This window comes from Podarcis cretensis, assembly GCF_951804945.1.
Source record: "Podarcis cretensis genome assembly, chromosome: 3".
Taxonomy (NCBI): Eukaryota; Metazoa; Chordata; class Lepidosauria; order Squamata; family Lacertidae; genus Podarcis; species Podarcis cretensis.
Window position 1 is genome coordinate 125808139 of NC_137172.1, and position 27334 is coordinate 125835472.

General features: G+C 42.8%; 1 protein-coding gene and 1 pseudogene across 3 annotated transcripts; one reads left to right on the forward strand and one right to left on the reverse strand.

The window, feature by feature from the left end:
• Positions 1–902: 902 nt before the first annotated feature.
• Positions 903–25353, reverse strand: PHF11 (PHD finger protein 11). 2 transcript variants are annotated; one of them, XM_079971044.1, is made up of 10 exons: positions 25222–25353; positions 21943–22076; positions 19587–19694; positions 17697–17830; positions 10791–10837; positions 9375–9439; positions 8864–8933; positions 3910–4032; positions 2510–2581; positions 903–1871 (listed from the first exon to the last, which is right to left on the reverse strand). In XM_079971044.1, the coding sequence occupies exons 2-10, from the start codon at positions 22048–22050 to the stop codon at positions 1708–1710; spliced, it is 891 nt and encodes a 296-aa protein (XP_079827170.1). In that variant the 5' UTR covers positions 22051–22076; positions 25222–25353; the 3' UTR covers positions 903–1707. The 2 variants fall into 2 exon arrangements, with proteins under 2 accessions (XP_079827170.1, XP_079827169.1); XM_079971043.1 differs by lacking the exon at positions 25222–25353 and adding an exon at positions 22188–22498.
• On the forward strand, positions 22820–24238 carry LOC307213263 (glutamine amidotransferase-like class 1 domain-containing protein 1 pseudogene; annotated as a pseudogene). Its single transcript has one exon. The product of its transcript is annotated as a glutamine amidotransferase-like class 1 domain-containing protein 1 pseudogene (transcript).
• Positions 25354–27334: the final 1981 nt, after the last annotated feature.

The window sequence follows — 27334 nt, forward strand, 5'->3', positions numbered from 1 at the left end:
AGAATAGTGGTGATGCTCAAAAAAACTTGATTGATGACAATACTACAGGTAGAAAATGTGTTAGGACTGTTGTGTCGTATGAAAATGTTGTTGACTTTCTTGGGGGGGGGGAACAGGACTTAAGGGCACTTTTCAAAGCATATTCTTGTAGAAACAGAAAGGGACCAGAAAACCCCCCACTAACTTCTGCAAAGGAATTGTGCCAATACAGGCAAAGTTCTCATTGATTATTCCAGCATCCACAGTGAATGTGCAGCTGGCACAATGAAGATACAGCTTTTGGTGCATCTGCTAGGATTCAGGTACTGTCTAACAGAGCTCTCTCACACACAAAATGTACAGCAGCTTTAATGTCTGTATTAGCAGTGCAAATTCTGAAGTATAACTTCTAAAGACTAAATTATAAAAACCCACAACCCTACTGTTTGAAGCTGACCTATAAAAACGTATCTGGTATTTCTCCTCAGTGCTGCCCATCTCCAAGCTGCAGTTGATTCTTAGTGCCACCCCATCAACATATATTCACTAATGGGACAAAAACTGCAATGGAAAATCTGGTTAATCCCCCTCACAATTTGCATCAGAAACTTCAACCAACTACTTGCATCTTCAGTTTGTTAAAAGTTTCCACATTCACAATCTCAGTCCTGTGTATTTTGGTTGCTTGAATGTATACATCTGCCAGACAAATGGCTAGCGTCCTTATGTTTTGAAAGCACTTACATGGTGTGGTGGTGGGAGGGATGAGAGGACTGGATTTTGCCTTGTCCTATCTCCCCCCCCCCCCCCCAAATCCCTTTTTGAAAGTCAGCAGACCAAGTTGCTGAAATGGGAAGCGTCCTGTAACTACCTTGACAGTAGTTGAAGGTAGAAAATACAAATTTAAATCGCTGTACTTTGTTAAAAAACCCACTTTTATTAAATGATTATTTACAATTCTGTAATCAAACAATTGCAAATATTCTTTACATACACACAACTACCTATGATTCTAAGAAACTGATTCTCTGAAACATTTTAACATTAAGCCCTCCTGAGGTGTCTGAAACATCTAATGTTTGGGCTCCTACTGCAAGGCCAGGGTCATTTTACAGACAGGATCTATTCTGTAAAACTGTAAGTGCGAAGGGTCATGGTTTGACTTTCTCTTTGGAAAGTGAAACTATGGTGTTTAATTTCAGTACCAATTGTAGTCAAGTGTCTTGAAGGAGCAGATAGAAGACGTTTCCATTGATTTAAAAAGTATGTGTAGTGACAACTATTATAGCACCACAGTGCAATCCTTTAGGAAGGCTGACCTTGGGTTCTCCATCCCTTCACTGATGTCTCCTGGCCCTGCTGGCTGGAGCTGCCCTGGTTCTAGAGACTCAGTTGCAAAGAAGCTATGAAGAACACATGGTAAACACATCCGATTCTCCCTGTACTGGAATAGATCAGAAAGACAGCCGTGATCTTGGAGATGACTATCAAGAGGACACAGGCTTTCCCTTGCCTTTCCAAGTAATCACATAAATGAATAGGCAATAGACAAAAAGAGAATTTGACCGTCAAAACCAAAAGAAAAAAATGCCTTTGCTGGAACAAAAGTGTCTCATGGTCATGATTAAAGGGAAAAAACAGTTATAACAAATGTGCTATATAAGGACAAGCAGACTTATCTAACTGGAAAGTTGATTTTATGCAAGAACCAGATAGGAGAAATCATGATCAAGTGTTACAGAAATATGCAGGTTGTTCAGAGATACTATTAGATACACTAGCTGTGTCTTCTGGGGCAGGTAGTACTACTTCCTTCAAATCTTTCAGAAGCTCAATCTGAGTATCCAGTCTTTCCCGTGTGTGCAGTAGCTGCTGAATTTTTTCTTCAGTTCCTGTAGAATTTACAATTGATGCTTAGTATTAATGTAAAATGCAAAAGTTTGTTGTTTTCAAATGACTCCTTTGTTTCTCTATCTTCTCCATTGTGACTGTCCTTTCAATCAACTGATTTCATAAAGGCAATTTCAGTTACATGAATACACAAGCATAATTCTACAAAAAGGGTCAAAATATTAACCCCCTCCAAAACATTTTTTACAGGGAAATGTATATAACTATTATTCATGCCTGAAAAGGCACAAAGGGGGACTACGGATTGGTAGAGCAATGCAGCAGTTATGCCAGGCAGCCCCTTCTTACAGCAGGAAATAGACGGTATAGTACTGATAACTCATTTCCTTCTCCTTCCCACTCCTTAAAAATGAACAATGGAATATAGTCTACTTATTGAGTTCAGTAAGACTTAGTCCCAGAAATGCAGCCTAATAAGCAGAATAGGCAAGTGGTTTTCTTCGTAAGATCAAAAGAATAATCAGGCCAAACAGTCTGAATTATTTCAGCACCAAGTAACTGATCTATTCTACTTTGGTGCTGAGACATTTGTGCTTGGGTTTTAATGCCAAACCAGATTGCCCAGGCTCAAAAAGTAGTCATTGAGAGAAGTTCCAAATTTTGCTTCATGCATACATACCAGAGTGAGCTGTTGCAAGTATATTTTCAAAAAGGCCACAGTCAAAAAGTGACATTACTGTTTCTTCATATTCTGAGGGTAGAGACAAAACCATGCTGATACCTCTGCATGATCACAGATTTTAATATACAGTACACACAAGGATACAGGTGAAACTCGAAAAAATTAGAATATCGTGGAAAAGATCATTTATTACAGTAATTCAACTTAAAAGGTAAAACTAATATATGAGATTGACTCCTGACACGCAAAGTGAGATATGTCAAGCCTTTATTTGTTATAATTGTTATAATTATGGCATACAGCTGATGAAAACCCCAAATCTCAGAGAATTAGATTAAATGAAATCAGCAAAACAAGGATTGCAAATAGAGCAATATTGGACCTCTGAGAAGTAGAAGCATGCATATGTACTCAGTACTTGGTTTGAGCCCATTTTGCATCAATTACTGCGGTGTGGCATGGATGCTATCAGCCTGTGGCACTGCTGAGGTGTTATGGAAGACATTTTCAATAGCTTCAATAGCAGCCTTCAGCTCTTCTGCTTTCTCGGTCTTATGTCTCTCATCTTTCTCTTAGCAATGCCCCATAGATTCTCTATGGGATACAGGTCAGGCGAGTTTGCTGGCCAATCAAGCACAGTAATCCCATGGGCACTGAACCAGGTTTTGGTACTTTTGGCAGTGTGGGCAGGTGCCAAGTCCTGCTGGAAAATGAAGTTAGCATCCCCATAAAGCTCATCTGCGGAAGCAAGCATGAAGTGCTCCAAAATCTCCTGGTAGACAGCTGCGTTGACCCTGGACTTGATAGCTACTGCACCTTTTCACAATATTCTAATTTTCTGAGATTGTTAATTTGGAGTTTTATCAGCTGTACGCCATAATCATCACAATTATAACAAATAAAGGCTTGGCATATCTCGCTTTGCGTATCATGAGTCTATCTCATATATTAGTTTCACCTGTATACTCAGTAAAAATAGGTTATTGAGCTGTATGTAACCCACCCTGGACATGCTTGGTGAAGGCTGGGCTATGAATGCATACAATAAATAAAGTCATGCCAGTGTATAAAATGGTCATGACCTCCCCCTGAACCCAGGGGTATCAGGGCTGTTGCACCTAACCAGTCTTCTCTTTCTGCTTCCACTAAAACCTGTTGCAAGGGAAGGTCACAGAGTGCCCCAAAGCCCAACTGCATTTGTGCTCTGTAGGGGAGAGTCAAAAACTCATCCTGCAACAATAGGCTGGGGAAAAAGAACATGAGAAATAAACAGGGCCAAGCAGTCTTGTTCCTGAGAGGTAAGCCCTACGGAAGCATTCACAGGTCATGACTTGGACCAAAAAGCTCAAATTAGCAACTGTCCCAAATGGCTGTGACTTAAAAACACTTTCCAGTACCTGCTTCAGAAGTGTTGTCATCCATCAGCTTTTCTTGCGCAAGGTGAAGAGTGTCTAACATTTCCTCAAAGATTTCATCAAGAAGCCCAGCCTGCTTACACTTCCTTAAAAAGTCTATCCTTACTGTTAAGAGAGAAATACATCCTTTTTCAAACAGTTCCATATCTACTGGCATTGTGAAGCTCTTTCTAGCAAGAGCAGTAATTTACTTTCAAGACATTTTGTTTTTTAGCTTGCAAGATACTCTCAAGTCATAGTTACACTAAAATCCTGGATGCTTTAAATATTTTTTGAAGCAGCAATCACTTCACCAGGGAAAAGCAGCAGTAGCAAAGGCTCAAGAACAAGCCAAAAGCTTAGATAATGTGTGTTTATATGTGGCTTTCCCCTCTGCCACAGAAACCCATAGGTCCAGGTTATTGGCCTGTTAGTGGTCACAATGTGATTATGGAGGATGGATGGTGGCTAATGGATTGAGGTTGAATCCTGACAAGACAGAAGTACTCTTTTGGGAGACAGGGAGCGGATGGGTGTGGGGGGGGGTAACTGTGCCCCTGAAGGACCAGGTGCGCAGCCTGGGAGTCATTTTGGACTCACAGCTGTCCATGGAGGCGCGGGTCAATTCTGTATCCAGGGCAGCTGTCTATCAGCTCCACCTGGTACGCAGGCTGAGACCCTACCTGCCCGCGGACTGTCTCGCTATAGTGGTGTATGCTCTAGTTATCTCCCACTTGCGCTCTACGTGGGGCTACCTTTGAAGGTGACCCGGAAACTACAACTAATCCAGAATGCGGCAGCTAGACTGGTGACTGGGAGCGGCCGCCGAGACCACATAACACCAGTCTTGAAAGACCTACATTTCCGGTACGTTTCCGAGCACAATTCAAAGTGTTGATGTTGATCTTTAGAGCCCCAAATGGCCTCGGCCCAGTATACCTGAAGGAGCGTCTCCACCCCCATCGTTCTGCCCGGATGCTGAGGTCCAGCGCCGAGGGCCTTCTGGCGGTTCCCTCATTGCAAGAAGCAAAGCTACAGGGAACCAGGCAGAGGGCCTTCTCGGTAGTGGCACCCGCCCTGTGGAACACCCTCCCATCAGATGTCAAAGAGATAAACAACTACCTGACATTCAGAAGACATCTTAAGGTTCAGGGAAGTTTTTAATGTGTGACATCTTAGTGTATTTTTGGTCTTTGTGGAAGCTGCCCAGTGGCTGGGGAAACCCAGCCAGATGGGCGGGGTACAAATTATTATTATTATTATTATTATTATTATTATTATTATTATTATTATTATTAATATTTTAAAAGTAATATTTATTCAGAATTTTAAAGGTTACAAAAAAGTAAAAAAAGACAAGCAGAATAAAAAAGACAAGAGAAAAAATACAATCATTTAAAAAAAATAAGATAAAAGAAAAAACAAATCAAAGCTTTACATATTTTTCTTTCTTTAACTTATTTCCTTGACCTCCTCACACCTCCCGTTTTTGTATTCTAATTCAAATTGTTAATTCAGCAAATCCTTGCACATTCTCTCTTTCCTAACAAAATCCTTAAATTTACCATATTTTTTAAAAACCGCTTTTACTTTATCCAATCTTAACTCTCATCCAAGGCTTTATATCTATACTTATTCTTAATACGTTTCCCTAAGGTCGGAAAAGATTCCATTCCACGAATTTCCCAACTCTCATAAAAAAAAACAAAAAAACCCAAATTATATTATATGCATATTGAGTTCCCAATTTCCATTCCACCCAAACCCCTTCCCGGTTTCAGTCCCCAGCATAAGTCCATCAATCTCCAAAAAGCCATCAACCCGGAGATCTTAAATCCGAGGCTCTTAAATCTCTTTCATGTCCCCTCTGCCAGTCTTTTTGATAGTCTTTAGTATTAAAAACCAAATCTCGGGGAAGCTCCAACCCAACAACATCCACATTCCTTCCAGCCAAATCTCCATAATTGAGAGTAGGGCCTATAAGATCTTCCAAATCTTGTTTCACTCTCCTTTCAAATCCAAAGGTCCCCAAAGCTCCAACTTCCACCTGAATCAGATTTGTAATCCAAAGGTCATCTGATCTCCACATAAAGAGATCTCTCCATCTTTTATTTTCCAATTCAGGCCAGGCTTCCATCTTCAAAGATTTATTTCTCCTTGTTGCCATCATGTCAGGCCTCAAATTGTAGCTCGCCTTTTGCATCTGTAGGGTTACGGCTCCCCCTTTCTTCGCTTCAGAGACAACATAATTCTCCTCCTCACATTTTCCTGTTTGTTCAGTTGAATAAAGTTCCTGTGCCGAGTTCTTATCAAATTCTTTGCTAGTACTCACTCTTGTGCCCAAAGTTGTAACATTTGTAGTCAAAACATTTATCTGACCTTGCAACCTTCCCAAGAGAAAGAATGTCCTATTCAATTCAAACTGAATTTCCTTCCCGACCGCCATTCTTAAACAGTCCAAGGTCAAAAAACAGTTTCTCAGCTGGTCCTTAATGCAATATCCCAAAGCTCCCTCTAGGGGGATTTAAGTTTCTTTTCACTCCTTTCAGCACAGACCCAAAGGTCCCATACGTTAAATTGTAACAGTCCTTCCTTCGTTTTAAACATAAGCTTGTAGCAAATATAGATAATAGAAACAAAGTCCTCTTTTTGTATCTTGACAGCTAGCTTGACAGCTGTCAAATTGTTCTATTCCTCATCAACGGGCTCTCACGGACCACTCCCGGGTCCAGGGGGGTGGCACATCAAATCCCAAATCTTGTTCTTCTCCTGCAGGCTCCCCTGCTTCCAAGAAAAATTTCTGATAGTCTCAATCAGTAGAATTAAAGTCCTTTACAAAAAAAACTCTCCACGACCTTAGTTGACAGGTTCTTTGCTTTAGTTTATTTACAGAAAGGGGAGGCGGACTTCCTGTTTGGACCTTCCCCGATCGGTGCCAAATTTAAAAATATTTTAATAGTCCAATTTCCGTACTACTCACGGGTTGTTGTTTGAAATCCAAATGTCCACAGGAAAAAGTCAGCGCTCTCTGGCAACGGCTGTGCGGCTTCACTCCGCGAAAATAGCAGTTGATTCGAAACACCGCGCCACTCACCCCGCATCACTTCGGAACCCCAGAAAAGGGGTTTCCCTGTGAGTAGAGGGGGTGCTCCTGGTGTCCGCCGAATCCCACGTTCCCAGGTTTCCTCCGCCTGGGATTTTTAGAGGGTCTCCGCCTTTGCCACGGCGGCACGACCCGATTTTTGCGGAGCGGGTTCCTCTGAGTCAGAGGAATTCCGCCATTGCCGATGGCGCTAACCCGGAAGTCCATAATAATAATAATAATAATAATAATAATAATAATAATTGTCAGGGCTGCCCGAGGTCCCAGCTCACAAAGGACTAATGCCAGTCCGTTGTTATATACAACAGTCTTTATTGAAACGCAGTTTCGATTTCAAAGCCGCGGCGTGCAGCCCTACGTCTTAAACCCTAGACCGCTGAAGCTCCGTCTGAATCTCCACCCCCCAGACACCAGTTTAAGACTCTAGCCTTGCTCCACCTCCTCCTCTGCTCTTTCCTCCTCTGGGTCCGCCTGTCCGCTGGGGTGTTGCCCTTTCTGGACTCTTCTGATGCTGAGTCCCCGGATTCTTCCCCCTGCCTCCGGCGTGCTTTAGGACCTGGCTCCCTATCTGTGCTTCCTGCTGTCCCGCGCGCCTGTACATTTGAACTTGGCGCGCGCGCCCAGCCAGCAACCTTTCTCCTGACCGTTACACTGCTCCTGTCACTGCTTACCCCCTCGGGGGGGCTAGCTGGACCTGACTTCCCCTCCGTTCCCTCACTCTGCGATGGAGGCGTGGCCAGCTCTGACTCATCTTCTCTCCCTACTGGAGGAGACGCTGGCCCTGATTCATGGGACTCTTCCCCCCCACTCCGCTCTGGTGGGGGAACTGCTCCTGATCTCCCGCTGCTGCTTTGGGAGTCCCCGCTGGCCCCTTGCTTCTGGTGTGTCCCCCCTGGGACCCCCCTTGCCCTGGCCATCGGCGCCCCCCTCTGGGAATCTTCTGAATCGCTGGAGAAGCTCATGGAATCTCTCGGGCCACTGTCATACTCCCCTACGCTGCCCTCCGATTCTTCCCCTTCGCTCTCTGTTTCCTCTCTCCCCTGTGTCTCTGCTCCTGAACCCCTGACAATAATAATACTAGTTTTGTATTATAGAAAAAAGTGAAAGTTAAAAAGTACAAAGTGTGATGATGCCTGAAAAAAGAATATCATCATATAATGTGCAAGGCCTGGAAACTCCTATGAAACAGAATTGAAGGTAAATTTAAAACCAGTGTCAGGTGAAGATTACTCAAAAGCTGAAGACTAGACACTTATACCTAAGTATCTGAGCCATCCAGAAGCCAATTAGGAACAATTCTGAGAGAAGAGAAAAAATGTTGAAATCAATGAGTTTGGTGGGAATATTTGCAAAGAAAGATTTTTTGGCCCAAATGTCTAAGCAGTTTGCTGAACTGTATATTTCTCAGAAGAAAGTATGTTTCTGTATCAAGTCACATTTATATATACTATGGTACCTGTATCAAGTCACATTTATATATACAATATATACATTTATATATACAATGGTACCTCGGGTTACATACGCTTCAGGTTACAGACTCCGCTAACCCAGAAATAGTACCTCGGATTAAGAACTTTGCTTCAGGATGAGAACAGAAATCGTGCTCCGGTGGCACGGCGGCAGCAGGAGGTCCTATTAGCTAAAGTGGTGCTTCAGGTTAAGAACAGTTTCAGGTTAAGAATGGACCTCCAGAATGAATTAAGTACTTAACCCAAGGTACCACTGTATAGGAAATGGTCTCTATAATAATCATGAGTGGCCATCTTTGTAATTTGAGTCACATTCATGGCAAAAACCTGCAGAACAGGCTACTAGAAATCCTAACAAGTGCCAAACACAGTGAAGTCCTACCTTTCTGCTGGTCGTTTTTTCTCTTAAGGACCTGTTGTAGGCTCTCTTCTGCAACTGTTTCATTATCATTCTGTCAAAAGTGTTTTTAAAAACAAGTTTGCATATTTATCAGTATTGTTCAGAACACTAATGACAATGTTCATGTTTTTCCAGTGTAACAATCCCCACCTTCACATGTTAACAAGATTAGAGCTGAATCCTATCCATGCTTTGCACTAAGCATATGCTGTTTCTTAAGCTAAATTATCTCCCAAGTAATCCATGTATTAATTCATAGCACTTTTCCTCCAAGCAGCTCAAAGTGGCACACACAGTTCAACTATGCACATTTTATTTCCCAAGATTTAGCACCTAGCAGCAGTCAGAAACTAAAATGGGTCAAAAAAGAACAAACTGAATTAGAACTCAGACTTAAATCACATATGAGACCAATGTAGCAAGGAAGCATGGCTCATTGGAGGAAACTTACTGCATGATGTAGACATTAAAAAGGCTTAAAAATATATATTACCATTTTTTTTCCACTGCAGGAAGAGTTTATTAGGATTGGGGGCCGTCCCTTCTTGCTGTCCTCATCTAGAAATAAGATAGCTGCTGCTTATATTTTACCAGATAATTTATTATAGTACTTCAGTAAGTTATAGCAAGATACACTATAAAAACAGACAGAACACGTTAGAATTACTTCTTTTTAAATTCGTCTTAAGAGTTACAATGATAAGGACTTAAGAATCATCCAGTGAATTGGCATAATGGCAAAATGGAGATTTTGTGTGTTTGTATTTGTTAACAAATACTACTTCTTGTATCTTGAAAGTCCAAGTAATACTGGCACGCACAAGAGTGCAATAAATTCTTTTCCCCTCTTTGCACCTTGGGCCAAGTCAAAGAACTACCCTATACTGTCACACACCAGTCTTGAAAAACAATCACAGAATTGTGGGGCAGTATAGTTAAGTTTTTAGCCACAGAACACACCGTGTCCACAACCTGAGTCTCTCTCTCATTTCAGTCATGAGGCAAGTACTAAAAGCTCCTCCCAGCACAATTTTATCAAGAAACAAGAAAAAGGAAAACATGGGTCAAATCAGAATGAGTTGGTGGTGGAAGTACTCTCTGAAAAGTGTCTTGGAATTGGCAAGAACAGAAACAAGAACGAACAAAAGTATTTTGGTGTGTAATACAATTTGGTGGATAGGAAAATACCACCATTTGAAAGAACCAACATTTACTTTAAACTGTAAACAACAATTTTAAGAAAGCTAGATAAGCAGCAACTCAACTGTCCCTCCGTCCTGCACAAAATGTGAAGTTCAGAGTCTCTGAGCAGCTGCATGTATGTTGCAGGTGCAATGAGCAGAGACAGTATCAGGCTGCCTTGTGGGCAATTTGTGTGGGTCTTATGAGAAAATTAGTAATTTTCTATGAATTGGAATCTGGCCATTTTCTGAATAATCAGGAATAATGTCAGCTGATGCGTGATGCCAACCTACGTGAGCAGGGAATTATCTACAAGGTGCTAGTTGCTGTGGAGGGCAGAAGGGAGGGTGGCTTTGGTTTTCTGAAGAGCTGCAGAGAGACAAAATCAGGAAAACAACATTTATTGGGTCCAGTGATGAGCAGCAACCACTGGAAAAACTCTTCCACATGGAACGTGAACTGGAGAAATCACTGCTGAACCAGACCAACCTCTGACAAAAAAAACCCTACTATGGTAAATTGTATAGTGAGTATTTTGTAGTTCTCTTGTTCATATGGGTAGGAGAAAAAATACACTGGTTTTCAGTGTTTTATAAAAGCACTCTTGACACACTTTTTGTCAAGGGTTTCAATAGTGGGGAATGTATAAACAAATATTTCATTACTGCATCTGCTAAAAATGACTATTTGAAGCATGGAGAAGAGTCTGATGAGGAAAAAAACTAACCATAAAAGCTTGTCTTCTTGACTGGGTCATGGTTTGGACAGAACACTCTAATACATTGGAGAAATAACGAGAGAAAAGAAATTGAATTAATATATAAACAAATGCATTCATTTCTATTAAAATGTACATAAATGTAGTAAGACACAGTGAAGAGTTCAGTTCTGGAAGAATGGTACCACTGATACTTATCTGAAAGGAGCACTAAGACAACACCAAGTGCCTATTCAAGAAAGGGTTTGATGTGCTATTTTTGCAAGAAAGAATCATGAGTGTCAGGCAAGCTATGTAGAGTGGAGTGATCAGTGTTTACCAATGAAACAGTGACAAATTATTCTGCCATCTATTCATTTTTTTTCAGAGAAAATAAAATTCCTTACTATTGAAGTATGTAAGTTCTCCATTCCAGGAACTTTCAGAAGTAGGCCCCTCTCCTTGGCGAGGAGGCAGGGTCCAAAAGCTTCTGAGTTGTATCCAAAGCAACACTAAGTCAAGGTCCTGTTAAGGCAAGGATTTTCACTTGTGCCCTTGCCTTCTCCTTCCCTTGCACTGTTGCACACAGAAGGGTGAAGGCAGGCTACACAGAGCAACAATTCCCAAAGGCAGGAAGGAAAAAGGGGGAAATATCATAAGGGAAAATTTCAACATCTTCCCACCAATCACTATTGCTCTGATGATTAAAACCAGAGCCCCACACTGCTACTTTTAAGTTTAAAAACTATTTTAACATCTCATGGACCCTCTTCCTACCTCCGTGTACTCAGTCTATCTCCTGAGCTTGCTGCATTTATCAGACTCAACTGGGTAATTTCTTTGCAACAGCAGCCTGGTTTGTTTTTGTTAAAACATTACTTCCTCAGTATTACATTTCAGGTAAAACTATGACTAAAGATATACATTACTATTTTATTTTAAGGTCATGACGCTCTGATGGCTGTGCATTTCAATTATCCTTGTTTTTTAAAGAAAAGAAGGAGAATGTGAAGCATTTGCAACTCTTGGTCCCATACAATGAAGTCCTTTTACTTGCTCAACGAAAGTTCACAAGCCTGTGCTGAGACAGCCGAAGAGCCCCCCTTCCCAAGCCCATCTCACTTTGTGTGTGCCTGTGTTAAGCCAAGCAGATAGGCAAAAGCCCCTCAAACCTCCTGATTGGCTGTGATGAACAAAGGATTCTTGGAAGCAGGTAGGAAGACCTTCAAGATGTTAAAGATAAAAAACAAAAGCAGAGAGGAGGACTGGAATGGGAGAAATAACAGTTGAAAAGAGGAGGGGGAGGAGGAAGGAAGGGGGAAGAAGCAGGACAGAGGAAGAGCAGCTTGGATGGGGGTGACTAACTGTGGTTAAAACATGATCAAAAGGGAGTGAATGCATCATTTCCTTTCCACTTTCTGTTCACTCCATATGGCATAACTCGACTGGTAGGGGGCCCTGATCAGTCCTGCCCCATTCTAGGTTAACTAAGGTGCCCTGGCTGGCTATGTTAACTTTCAAGAAAAAAAGAAAGCAAAAGGAGGGGCTCCACTGAATGCTTTTCTATGGAACTTTAATCCCCCTCCCCATATATAGTGATGCTTGCTGGCTGTGTTGTTTACAGCAGTTTGGGCAGCACAGCAGGCAAGCAGAATGGACTCCAGGGACTTTCTTAGTGCAAATAAATTTAATAAATTGGTGATGGGGGTGCGAAGGAGAGACTAGGTTCTTCTGGCTCAGGGGATCTTGGTGTTCTCTCCCAGTTGTCTAAGCTGATGTCACACTAAGTTTTAGATGACTCTGAGGTGGGAAACAAATGCAGGTGTCTAATTAACCTGTCTCCAAGGCAATTTCAGGGGAAACTTCAATTTGCTGGCAGGTAATATCAAAATTAATTCTAAGAACTGAGCAAGTTTTTAAACTACTTTTCGCTAGGCAATGAAAAAATAAATTATGAAAATTAAGTTGGCTGGTCAGGCTGTCAGTTCTGCTGAGAATCCAGCTCCATTAAGCGTCCCCCCGCCAACTGCATCTAGCAACAGTCAATGCATCAGGCTGCAGCAGAGGGAGAGATGGGGAGCAGGGTCACTCCATCTGCTCAGCTGAGGCCCAAGCAACCTCTGGCTCCTCCTCTTTGAGCCATTGCCATTCCGTCTGGACACAGGAAGAACTCTGTAATCAAGCACTAGTAGCTAGGTTCACTTTTGTCCTCCTCTCTCTCAATCCCTTCTCCTTTCTGTGTTGTGTCTTTTAGCTTGTACGCTTGTAAGCCATTCTGGGATGCTTTAAACAAAACAAAACAAAACAAAACAAAACAAAACAAAACAAAACAAAACAAAACAAAACAAAACAAAACAAACTATTGTAGAAAGGAAAACTAGTCAGGTCTGTAAAATTCCATTCAAATTAGCTCTCTCTAGCTATAAATTTCAATTCTGCCAGACAAGAAGCTCTTCACAATTTAGAAGGTGAAAAGAGATAACTTGGTTACCACCTGAAAACAGCTATTCCCTGATAGCTCAATTGCCTCTGGCCCCTCCATCATGCCAGTGTCCCAGTGACTCCAAAACAACAGAGGACATCCCAATATCGGAATTCTTATGACTATTCACAAGAGCCTCCACGTTCTCATGACAAAAGTTCCTGCACTTCAAATTACAAAGGCTCACATCTCTGTCTATCAAGTCAGCTAATCAAAATTATTTAAAATGAATAGCTTGGGTTTTTCCCTGGCACTCCCTGCTTAGAATTTATTCAGCATATTTCCCACGAAATCCAACACAAGACTTTTAATGCCTACTGAGACGTAAGCAGCCTTAGGATGGCAACCTAAATGAATCACTTTTGTTGACTCTTCAATATCTCCGAGTTCATGTTGTTGTTGTTGTTGTTTAGTCGTGTCCGACTCTTTGTGACCCCATGGACCAGAGCACGCCAGGCACTCCTGTCTTCCACTGCCTCCCACAGTTTGGTCAAACTCATGCTGGTAGCTTCGAGAACACTATCCAACCATCTTGTCTTCTGTCGTCCCCTTCTCCTTGTGCCCTCCATCTTTCCCAACATCAGGGTCTTTTCCAGGGAGTCTTCTCTTCTCATGAGGTGGCCAAAGTATTGGAGCCTCAGCTTTAGGATCTGTCCTTCCAGTGAGCACTCAGGGCTGATTTCCTTAAGAATGGATACGTTTGATCTTCTTGCAGTCCATGGGACTCTCAAGAGTCTCCTCCAGCACCATAATTCAAAAGCATCAATTCTTCGGCAATCAGCCTTCTTTATGGTCCAGCTCTCACTTCCATACATCACTACTGGGAAAACCATAGCTTTTACTATACAGACCTTTGTTGGCAAGGTGATGTCTCTGCTTTTTAAGATGCTGTCTAGCTTTGTCATTGCTTTTCTCCCAAGAAGCAGGTGTCTTTTAATTTCGTGACTGTTGTCACCATCTGCAGTGATCATGGAGCCCAAGAAAGTAAAATCTCTCACTGCCTCCATTTCTTCCCCTTCTATTTGCCAGGAGGTGATGGGACCAGTGGCCATGATCTTCAGTTTTTTGATGTTGAGCTTCAAACCATATTTTGCGCTCTCCTCTTTCACCCTCATTAAAAGGTTCTTTAATTCCTCCTCACTTTCTGCCATCAAGGTTGTGTCATCTGCATATCTTTCTTCCGGCAATCTTAATTCCGGCTAGGGATTCATCCAGCCCAGCCTTTCGCATGATAAATTCTGCATATAAGTTAAAAAAGCAGGGAAACAATATACAGCCTTGTCGTACTCCTTTCCCAATTTTGAACCAATCAGTTGTTCCATATACAGTTCTAACTGTAGCTTCTTGTCCCACAGAGATTTCTCAGGAGACAGATGAGATGATCAGGCACTCCCATTTCTTTAAGAACTTGCCATAGTTTGCTGTGGTCGACACAGTCAAAGGCTTTTGCATAGTCAATGAAGAAGATGCCTTTCTGGAACTCTCTAGCTTTCTCCATAAACCAGCGCATGTTTGCAATTTGGTCTCTGGTTCCTCTGCCCCTTCGAAATCCAGCTTGCACTTCTGGGAGTTCTCGGTCAACATACTGCTTAAACCTGCCTTGTAGAATTTTAAGCATAGCCTTGCTTGCGTGTGAAATGAGTGCAATTGTGCGGTAGTTGGAGCATTCTTTGGCACTGCCCTTCTTTGGGATTGGGATGTAGACTGATCTTCTCCAATCCTCTGGCCACTGCTGAGTTTTCCAAACTTGCTAGCATATTGAGTGTAGCACCTTAACAGCATCATCTTTTAAAATTTTAAATAGTTCAGCTGGAATACCATCACTTCCACTGGCCTTGTTATTAGCAGTGCTTTCTAAGGCCCATTTGACTTCACTCTCAAGGTGAGCAACCACACTACCTGGGGTGTATGAGACATCCATATCTTTCTGGTATAATTCCTCTGTGTATTCTTGCCACCTCTTCTTCATGTCTTCTGATTCTGTTAGGTCCTTACCACTTTTGTCCTTTATTATGGTAATCTTTGTACGAAATGTTCCTTTCATATCTCCAATTTTCTTGAACAGATCTCTGGTTCTTCCCATTCTGTTGTTTTCCTCTATTTCTTTGCATTACTCATGTAAGAAGGCCTTCTTGTCTCTCCTTGCTATTTTTTGGAAATCTGCATTCAATTTCCTCTATCTTTCACTATCTCCCTCGCATTTTGCTTGCCTTCTCTCCCCCACTATTTGTAAGGCCTCGTTGCACAGCTACTTTGCTTTCTTGCATTTCCTTTTCATTGGGATGGTTTTCATTGCTGCCTCCTGTATAATGTTGCAAGCCTCCATCCATAGTTCTTCAGGCACTCTGACCACCAAATCTAAATCCATAAACCTGTTCCTCACTTCCACTGTGTATTCATAAGGGATTTGATTTAGATGGTATCTTACCAGCCCAGTGGTTTTTCCTACTTTCTTCAGTTTAAGCTTGAATTTTGCTATAAGAAGCTGATGATCTGAGCCACAGTCAGCTCCAGGTCTTGTTTTTGCTGATTGTATAGAGCTTTTCCATCTTTGGCTGCAGAGAATATAATCAATTTGATTTCGATGCTGCCCATCTGGTGATGTCCATGTGTAGAGTCGTCTCTTGTGTTGTTGGAAGAGTGTGTTTGTGATGACCAGCTTGTTCTCTTGGCAGAACTCTATTAGCCTTTGCCCTGCTTCGTTTTGAACTCCAAGGCCAAACTTGCCAGTTGTTCCTTTTATCTCTTGACTCCCTACTTTAGCATTCCAATCCCCTATAATGAGAAGAACATCCTTCTCTGGCGTCATTTCTATAAGGTGTTGTAAGTCTTCTTAGAATTGGTCAATTTCAGTTTCTTCAGCACCAGTGGTTGGTGCATAAACTTGGATTACTGTGATGTTAAAAGGTCTGCCTTGGATTTGTATTGAGATCATGATATCATTTTTGAGATTGCATCCCAGTACAGCTTTTGCCACTCTTTTGTTGACTATGAGGGCCACTCCATTTCTTTCACGGGATTCTTGCCCACGGTCGCAGATATGATGGTCATCCGAACTGAATTCGCCCATTCCCGTCCATTTTAGTTCACTGATGCCCAGAATGTCAATATTTAGTCTTGCGATCTCATTTTTGACCACATCCAACTTACCCAGGTTCATGGTTCTCACATTCCAGGTTCCTATGCAATATTTTTCTTTACAGCATTGGACTTTCCTTTCGCTTCCAGGCATATCTGCAACTGAGCGTCCTTTCAGCTTTGGCCCAGCCGCTTCATCAGCTCTGAATCTACTTGTACTTGTCCTCCGCTCTTCCTCAGTAGCATTTTGGACACCTTCCGACCTGATGGGCTCATCTTCCAGCATCATAACTTTTATATGCCTGCTGTCTTTGTCCATGGAGTTTTCTTGGCAGGGATACTGGAGTGGCTTGCCGGTTCCTGCTCCAGGTGGATCACGTTTGGTTAAAACTCTCCACTATGACCTGTCCATCTTGGGTGCCCTGCATGGCATAGTTCATAGCTTCTCTGAGTTATTCAAGCCCCTTCGCCACGGCAAGGCAAGTGCTCAATTCTGCCACCTTGTAGGTGGATTTGACAGCCAAGGTGAGCAACTTATAAAAGCAGGCATATCATGAATATCCCCCACATCCAATTCTGGGGGATAAAAAAGTTTATTTTGCTGGTTCTCAGGATTGTTTAGATTCAGATATTGGGTGGTGTTTTTCACTAATGAAAGGCTTTTGGACTGCAGAGGAAGCTTCTGTGAAAAGAAAGAGGGCCAATTTTCCTACCTTCCCCTTATTTCTGCAACTCTGCTGGGTCTCCCCAAACCTGCTCGAGAGGATTAAGGGGTGCTTTGGAGCAGTGGATGGGAGTGCAGGACAAAAGGGGAATTTTGAAAAACCTTTCACTAATGGAAGCCTTCAGCCAGCAGAGGGACTGACCGAATAGTCTATTACAGGGGTCGGCAACCTAAGGCCCATGGGCCACAAGTGGCCCACGGGGGTCGTTTAACCAGCCCACAAGCCGTCTCTGAACTGAGCCGCCTGCTCAGTGAGTCCCCATGTGCTGCGCTAAACCGGCGCACAGGGACTCACTTCCGCGGTGCCAGAAATCGCATCTGTGCGGACACCAACGCTGGAAATCGTGTCTGCGCAGATGCCGGAAATCGGGTGTGAATGCCATCCGGCCCACGTAGGGATCTCCGCTGGAGTGAATCGACCCAGGCGAGGTCTATTATCTGGCCATTAGGTGCCACAGCAGGTGCTGTGATCTTCCAGCAATTTGACTTCACCCGCAAAGGAACACCCCTGCATCGTCTCCAAAGACAGACGGGTGCCAACAACAGGCAAAGACAGTACCACCCAACCACCCCAATAATGGTGTCAAAGTAAAGATAAATGGAAGAAAATTCTCAAAATGCAACAAATTTTAGAAAAGAATTTGTTAAATACCGGTAAATGCCTTGAATTTCATCTGTTTCTATTGCAGCATCATCACACAAAGCACAGAAATAATGGTAACTTCTGCGACAGTTTTTTATCTCACAGCCCACAGTGGCTCCTTTCTTGCGACAGAAATTGCATATCTGCAAAAAATGGGTTTTTGAGTCTAAACAAACTGTACCATATCAGGTTGGTTCTGATGTTAGCAATCTTAGCTTTCAGTGAACCAAAATTTTTAAACCACAGTCTTTGGAATGGCTACTCATAAGTAAGTCGTACCTGAATTCAATGCGACTTACAGCCAGGAACAGGGGTTAAAATTGCAGTCTAACTTTCTCCAATCATTACTAACTCTCTGTTGCAATTTTAACTAGAGAAACATTTTTTAAATTATTTGGTTATGAGAAATGCTTTGCTTCTGTCAAGCTAATGGTTTGGCTAGCCTGGGCCTGTACCCCACACTTCTTTGCATTTATATTCTTTAATTTAAAAATATGTGGTCGCAGCCTTCATGGTATCTCCATACAATTATTTCAATGAAATAATTATTAAATTGTCTATTGATAACATCCCATATATTCCATTTGTGGGATGCTATGAGTGGGGTAGTACCTCTGGTGGGAGACACGTCCCGCTCCTTCTGAGATAGTTTGTCCACCTCTGGTCCTCACCCTGCCCTCAGCTCTCACCTCTTAGAAGCTGTCAGCATGTGACAGCAGCCCCAGCCCAGGAAATGGCTTTGACTGGGTGGCTAAACCAGGTGTATGGAGCCAATGGGTCTCAGACCTTTAGTGGATTAAGGACTTTCCTTGCATGCAAAGAGAGGCTCCAACTGATTGAGCGGACAAGACCAAGAGTGGGTCCAATGGTTAAGAAGGCGGTTTTCTGCATGTGCTGTTGAGGGAAGTGAGGGGCAGATGGGGCTCATCAACCTGGGAAGGAAGCCCATCAAGTAGAAGGAGCCTTCTGCTGCCCTTGTAGGATACCTTCGGGAGAAGAAAAATCTAAGGAATAGTAAACCCTACACAAATCTGGAGTGTAGTTGGATGGTGCCTTGTTTGCCTCTGCTTTCCTTTGGACCCCATCAACGAGGTTGAGAGGCACAGGGGATTTGTTGTCTGAGCAGCCCAGGACCTTCAGATACACTGCCCAGGCATGTGCTCCAGGAAGGTCACTTCGAGACAGACAGGTGCCAGCAGCTTTTACATTTCTAGCAGAAAAACACTGGGTAATGTAATTTGCAATCAAGACTACAATTACCTTATATACAATAGGATGGATATCTGATGATGGTAAGAATTCAGACTTCAAATTGGCGCTAACATTTTTTATCCCTTTGATGGCATTTTATGTACAGTTCTTAAGAGTGCACAAGGGATGCTTTGAGGGGAAAAGCCAGACATTTAGCCAAGACTATTGCTTCTCCCTTCATTTTGGAGAAATCATTGCTATTACAATGGCAGGGTTGGTTTTTTTGAGGAGCATTATGTTAAAGTATGGGTAGGCAAACTAAGGCCCGGGGGCTGGATCTGGCCAAATCACATTCTAAATCCAGCCCAAGAACAATCTGGGAATCAGCATGCATTTACATGGGTAGAATGTGTCCTTTTATTTAAAATGCATCTCTGGGTTATTTGTGGGGCATAGGAGTTTGTTCATTCCCCCCCCCCCCAAAAAAAATATAATCTGGCCGCCCACAAGGTCTGAGGGATAGTGGACTGGCCCTCTGCTGAAAAGGTTTGCTGACCCCTGTGTTAAAGTGTTCTTTTTTCAGAATACTTGCCAGTATATGCCTCTTAACTAAATAACTCTGACCTTAGCATCAAAAGAAATAATTCTGAACTAATTCTGCATAGTCTGCTTTTATACACATAAAAATGTAAAAGGTTGGTGTCTCACCAGCCTCTTTCCTCTTTTTATTTCACTCGTTACTGAAGCCACATCAAACCTTATATCGAGATTCTCAGGGTTATGTTCTTCAGATTCCACAAATCCAGAGGAATATAGCTAAAAATAAAAACATAAATTAAAAGGAAGTAAAAATCAAACCAGGAGATACTACAATGAAGCAATAAGGAACAGCAGCAACAGTTGGGAAGAGATTTGATTTAAGTGTTCTCTCATAGATTTGCACAATGTTAGTTTCTTTTGCATGGTTATCTGCAACTTATCTGCAATTAAGAACCATTCAAAATAATGTATATACTTGGATTTTATTTTAACTACCACTTTTCCAGGTTGAGCATACCACCCCTTGCTGTTCCAGTCTCCTAGAAGACAGGGCACTGTTCAAGAACCCTGTATCTAAACTGAATAAGGGATGCACTGAAATAGGATAAGATAGTCAACCCAGCTCACAAAAGAAGCTTTCTCTTCATCTCACCTCCCTCTACCATGCAATGTAGGTAGGAAAGAACCATAGTATATATAGTACGCTTGAAGACAGTCATTGCTACAATGAAGTAGCCAAATATTAGAAAGCAGTACCAAGTTGCAATTGCATTATTTGGTTCCCCATCTGCACACCTTATTTCCCAACACTTGCCAGTCTCCACTGGCAACATCTGGTGACCCCAAGGGCCCTCTTTGTGTTACTAGGTCATAAATAGAACAAAAGGTGAACTCTGCATGCACACACAAACAGGCACGCATGCCACAGAACAAGAGTGACATTTTTCAAGAGCCTCCTCAGTTCAAGAGCAATGGTGGAATCATAGAATTCCAAAGTTGGAAGGGACCCAAAGGTCAGCTAGTCCAATCACTGACAATGCAGGAACCAGTAGTAAGCAAAGGAGCAAAGACATGGGAGGTGGTCATCCCCCATTATACTTGGCTTTTATAAGTGTTAGAAGCCGCCCAAAGTGACTAGGGGAAGCCCAGCCAGATGGGCAGGATATTATTAATAATAATAACAACAACAATAATAATAATAATAGGTGCAATTGTGACAGAAATTGTCACTAAATATCTACAGAATTTTAAAGCAGTTAAAATTACTATTGAAGTGGCAACAGAGCTGGTAATTTAGTTATGCCATCTAGTTTAAGTATGAGACCAATCTTTATATTACAACTAAGCTCCTCTGCTATTTTGTCATTTGTCCCACAGGTAGTATTCTATAGAAAGAGAACCATAGAAAGAGAATGCATTGGTATGCAACAGCCTTCCCCAGCCTTATGCCCTCAAAATGTTTTGGAGTACCAACTTCCATCAATTCCAGCCAACATGACCAGTGGCAGTGGTCAAGGAGTTGTAGTCCAACAACAGATCTGACTAGAGGCAGGCACTCTTGTATGAAACTGGTTTCCTGGATCCATTTCAGCTGGGATTCAGGATTGAATGTGGCATAGAAACTGCCTTACTAACACTATAAAAAGAGACGAGCCTTCCACATCCTATACCAGATGTATCCTAGACCCCGAGATCTATGGATGAAGAGTGGTATGTAAATTTAATTAATAATAATAATCAAGTCCAGCTGAGCAACAGCCTCACCCAGGCCATCCATGGCTTTAAGAACAGCAGATGCAGCTGGGAAGGGAGACTTCCAGGGAGGGAACAAGGCGGACTCAATGTCTTCTGCTGGCAGGTTGCCAACAGAGATGGCTGCATGGTGATTGATAGCCAGACATACATTTTGGCTATTGAATTCACTCTGACAGGGAATTAACCTCTGATGCTCTGAAAAAGTTGTTTACTAAAAGTTGGGAGACCGAGAAGCTCCTTGGAACCTGAATGGGGGTGAGCAACTTAAGAGCAGAGGAATCAACATCTTGCCCCAAAGCCACAAGAGAGCCCTAATGGGCATAGGGTCGGCAAAAGCCTCCTGTTCTCCAATCTCTCTGAGATGGTTATAATTTATGTCTTAGAGAGGTTTCTCTGTCTGCCGATGGAAATTTATATCTGGTATGTGAGCTACTTTCTGGCTTTAAGAAGATATTTATTTAAAAATCAGGATGGAAAACCATGGCAAATACAACAGGAAATGGGATGGGAGGATATGGAACGGGGTGTGAATTTACAAATACATAATAAAAAAACAGTATGAACTGTTATTTTAATATATGATCATAGGGGCACTCTCTTGTGTGGAAAAAGATGGAAATAATTATTGTTTAATAGGGAGGAATGGTTGTGGAACTTATTGTAGTTGATGTGTTTATTAGAGAAAAACTATTGCTGAAATTTATTAGTAACAATAATTAGAGAACCCTTTTTGGGTTTTGTGTAAAAAGAAAAATGAATTAATCCTCACCAAACAATCCTGATGAACTGCAAGGTTCTGTCCTTCAGCAACATACATAATGGCACATTCTTCATCATCTGGGCAAAATGCACACTGTCTTCTTACCATCTTTGCCATTATCCAAGTTAGCTTAGCAAAGTCACCTTAGAAAAGGATTTTAAAGATTAGCACAACACAGACACCATCCCTGAACTCTAGATGCATGTAACTGGAATATCCTCAATGTTATCAGTGAACTTCTTTAAAAGTCTTACTTTGCTCCCCAAATGTAATGAAACTAGAGGCCTTTAATCCAGTGGAGGGATCCACTGGCAAAAGGGAAGAGATTTCACTAATGTCTCCCAACTCTCCAGAGCTGATTCTGGGTACAAGACACTGCAGGGGGAAGGAAATCAGCAGTCGTCATCTCTCTCTCCCTTCTGCTGGTGAAATTATTCCCTGAGCAGAAGTCTACTTATAGGTGCTACTATGGATTCTAGCCAATGAAGGAGACAGTCTACATGATGTATTTTACATTTTTTTTAAAGGCATTTACTTAATATTTTAAAAAGCAATGCTAAAGTTTTTAGAAGAAAAAACAGAACTACAAATAAAAATCATAACTGCAACCACTGAGCATCTGAATACAGTTCAAAATAGTTATAAATACACTAATAGATCTTAAATATATACATCTGACTTAGGGGGAAAGGTAGGCAAGAAAGGAACATTCCACAGATGAAGACCTTCAGGAATGTTGAAGGAAGACTCACTGTGTTTTGTTTCTGATTTTTCATTTATAAACAAGATGCAAAATAAACTGCAACAAAAAAAAATCAAAGCACTCAGATATTAATTAATATAATGAAGACATGCCAGGCGCTGCTAGGCTTTCCCCCTCTGCCGGCCCGGGAGCGCATGAGAAGGCGTCCGCCGCCTGCTTCCTCTTTCCCGGGGGAGGCTCCAGAGAGGTTCAGCAAGCCGACGTGCCTCATAGCGGCCAGCACGGCCGCAGCAGGGGTATCTGCTGATTCCTTCCTTCACTCTTTTACCCTGGCAAGCTCTGCTTTTAATCTACAGGTTGCTAATCCAGGGGGAAAGTCAATTGATTTCACTGGTGTTAATGAGGCAAACATGCGTTGGATCCAGGACTTCCGAATGAAATCTTACGCAAATCCTGCCAAGCTGGAATCAACTGATGGTGCCAGATACCATGCTTTGTTGATTCCAGACTGTCCTGGTGCCATGGTGGATCTGGCAAACAGTGGTTACTTACCTAGAATATTGCAGCATTTCAGCTCTGAAAACAAACCCATATGTGCTGTTGGACATGGAGCTGCCGCCTTATGCTATGCCACAAATGAGGACAAATCCTGGGTATTTCAGGAATACAGCTTAACAGGTCCCTGTGTGTATGAACTAATAAGACTGCCTAGTTTTGCCAGTTGGCCTATTATCTTTGAGGACTTTGCAAAAGATTCTGGAGCTATCTATAGCGCCAGCAAAGCAGATGCAGTGCATGTTGTATTGGACAGACACCTTGTCACCGGACAGAATGAAAATTCTACAGTTGCAGCTGTCCAGAACCTTGTTTTTCTTTGCAATGGAAGCAGAAAATGATGGTGCTCTTTGTAAATGGGATGAATACAGAAGTCTTCGACTTTGAGAAATGGAAAGGAGAACGCTGCACATTTGTAAGGATGGGGACTGTAAATCATGTGGTAAAAACATTAATTGAACTATGTTTTCCTGCTTTTTTGAAAAGCATTGTTCCATCTTGTGTTAATACAGATTCTAAAAAGCCTGGTTAAAAATTAACATGAAAAACCATGGTTTGCAGCTCTGTCAACAGCTGAACACTTGAATTATATGTCTCCAAATTCTCATCCTTGTGCAGGACTATATGGTATTAGTTTACAGTTGTGGCAATTGATAACGTAACAATACAAAGTAAAGTATTTGTTACACTTTCACATAGGAGTTTGAGTTTGATTGCAGGTGATAAAAAGACTGCTGTATTGAGATTAGCTGAAAGTTAAAATAAGCTTCAGTTCAGTAAGCTACAAAAATGTCAACTCAACTTTTTTTTTGTAAGGCAAAGACCATGAAGATTCTATAAAGTGGAAATACAACAATTGAATGGAAAGGCATTTAGTCTTGGGGCTGTGGTATGTGCTCGCTTGGTTCGCTTAATGCTTTTAAAGATAATTTTATTTAGTTTTTTTGTACCACCCATGATTGTACAAGTCCATTTTTTTATGACCACAGAAGAAAGTTAGAGAAGCTGTTGAAGTTGGACTCAATAAATATAATTTCACCCTCTTAATATATATATATATAATGAAGACATAAGATACAAAGCATTCTAGGCTAGATGTTTGAGGGATAGTTGGCCATTTTTAACTATCTTTCTACAAGCCCCCACAAGATGCTCCACAATTTCCAATGACTGCTCTTAACAGCTGCATATACTGTACATGTTTTAACAGCTTTGGGGACAATGTGGTGCTCTGCAAAACACCGTAACACATTTACTATGGGGTCAAGGAGCAACCCTTCAATGCCAATCTTGGGAACTCAACTGTGCAGGTAGAAATGGTCACTGGAATACCCTGCCTCCAATACAAATCCCACACAGCTGATCCAGCAAGATCACTGGTATCAAAAGTCACTGAGAGATCAAGAGGAAAAGGTTATTCTCTCTACCCCCCCCCCCGCCAAATCCATCAGAGTGACTAGGAATGATTCAGTTTCAAAACCAGGCCTGAATCCAGACTGAAAGGGAGCCAGATAACCAGGTCACCCAGGAACACTTGAACTAGTTTTGCTACAACCTTCTCCACCCCCCCCCCTTGGTGCTTATTGGAAACCGATGGCTCCCATGTCGGCTTCTTAAGAAGCAGGCAGCCCGTGGCCACGTAAGGCAGGGAGCACCACCCCAATCCTCCGTGAGGCGGGCACAGCCTGGGGGCCCCGCACTGGCCCAGAAGGGCGCCTTGGGAGAAGGGCCCCCAGGGCGAGGCGCTCGTCGCCTCGAGGGCTCTTTCCCACAGGCAGCGGCTCCCTGAGCGCCGCGCCCCCAGCCGGGCTTGCCTGGGCCCCCCGCTCCGCGCCTTTCTTCCTCAGCGGCGCCCGGCAGAGCAGCCCTTCGCGCGGGCGGGCGGGCGGCCCTCTCGGCCACGGCAGCCCGGCTCTCCCAGCCCCCGGGGGCCGCCCTCCACCCGCAGCCTTCCCGCCCGGGAGCCAAGGCGCGCGACGAGGGCAGCCGAGGAAAGGAGCGCGCGGCCCCGTCCCGCCCTCGCCACTCACCCTTCTGCAGCGGCCCCGGCGGCGGCGGCGGCGACTCCCGCAGCGCCTTTTCCGCAAGGCCCGGGTGACGTCACCGGCGGAGGACGTTTCCGCTGCGCGCGCACCGAGCCCAGAGCCCGCCTCCCTCTCCAGAGGCAAACACTCCGCCGCAACCTGGAGGCTTGGCTGGAGGGTCTTTCCGCCGCGCCCGCCAGAGGTCGCTGCGTCGCCGTTTCAGCCGCCCGCAGGCGGGCCCTCGAGCCACGAGTACCGGCGGGGGCGCCTAGAAGAATGGCAGCAGCAGCAGCAGCCGAGAAGGGCGATTCCCAAGTTAGTAGGAGGGTCAAGGAGTCAACATTGCAGGCGGCTACACTTAGGCAGAAGTTGGGAAGAATGGAGTTGGAAACCCCCCCAGCACATGCGCTTTGCGTAAATTCCCAATTGGCTTAGATTTGCCAGTGGGTTGCAACTCCTACAGAGTAACCATACAATTGGCTAATAGCAGACACACATGGAGCACAGAAATGTGCAAGAGTACTGTTGACATCAGTTCTCTGCTGACTTTCCAGCATACACTAGTATTAAGGCCTGACTTCACTGCCTGCTTGGCATTCCTTGGAGGGCCCTGGCCAACAGACCCCTAACAAATTCCCTGTCACATATTCTCTTGGATTTGTTTGAACAAATAAGGGTTCCTATATATACACTAGGTGGTCGATTTTGAGGAGGGACAGGAGCAAAGCCACCTTCATTTCTTTGGTTTCTTGGTGGCCTTTCATTCTGCAAGCCCTGGAATTCTTCTGTCAGGTTTCAGAAGACGGGATTGTTGCCTCACTCCATAGAAGTTGTCTTTCAAAGTTCAAACCATTCAGCTCTAGCTTTTTCATCAGAGCTGGGTGAGCCAACCAATGTCTGGTTCCCAAGTAGGGAAAGTGAATGACAATGAACAAATGTCTAAGGACACATTATCTGCAAAAATGCCTATTTTCTTCTCTTGACAGGATCCTTTAAGGAGCAGGATTATGCTTTGGGGATACTTCTGGGTGCAGCCTTTGTTCCCAGGTGAGCAGCTATGAGTCCTTTTCTCCAACTCCAACTGAGACACTTCAAGATATATATATATGCCTTCTTCTATCTGGAGAGCAGAATAAACTCTTTCTCTGAACCAAACCTCAGTGTCATTTGACTCCTTCCTCCCTGTTCTGGGAGCAACACTCGGTAAAGTCTAATAAGGCTACATTTCTTGGTGCGTTGGCCGGGAATCTTAATTAAGATTAATTAATCTAATTAAATAGATATGCAAAAAGTTGGTGTTAGAAGTTGAGTTGCACTCTGTCTCCTTCTGTATGCCATTCAGATGCAGAAATGAGTTTATACTTACTCAGCATGGTCATCAAGTCAGTGTCTACTGTGGGTTCTTAAACATTCTGAATACAGTGTGTGCTCTTTCTTTGCTGTTTGAGTTCTGATGTCACTTATCTGAAAGTTAGCATTAGTTGCTTATTCTGTTTAGTAGGAATACCCTTTCAAACTGTTATCAGATGTTTTCTTATAAGAAAATTCAGCCGCACAGCAGGTAGCACTTAACCTACTGTAGTGCCCTAATTTTAGCTGAACCACTGTCCTAAGTCAATTAAGTACGTGAATATGTATATCAAGATTAAAATTACTTGCAGATAAATAATAGGGGGAAACTGTCAGAAAAAAGTCAATCAACTTTCAAGTGCAGCCCAACAAAACTCCCTTTCGCAGTGAATATTCTGCAGAAAGAATTTAAAACATGCATATCTTAGAGGCAAAGGTAGGATAATCACAGTAGTATACTACCTTCCGAGAGGATCTCATTCTTTTGTGATTTAATCTCTGCCTGCAATTTGTGTGTGTATATGCTATAATCTTTGACCAAACTGCGGGAGGCAGTGGAAGACTGGTGTGCTTTTGTCCATGGGGTCACGAAGACTCAGACACGACTAAACAACAACAACATGCTATAATCACATTTAACCTTGAGCAAAGCCAGCATCTGGTACATGTTTTTTGTGCTTTTAAGCTTTCTGTTTGTGTGAATGATTTTAGATGCCAGAGTATCACCTGCAATCTTCTGCAATTATCACCTGTGTTACCTTGTTAACGT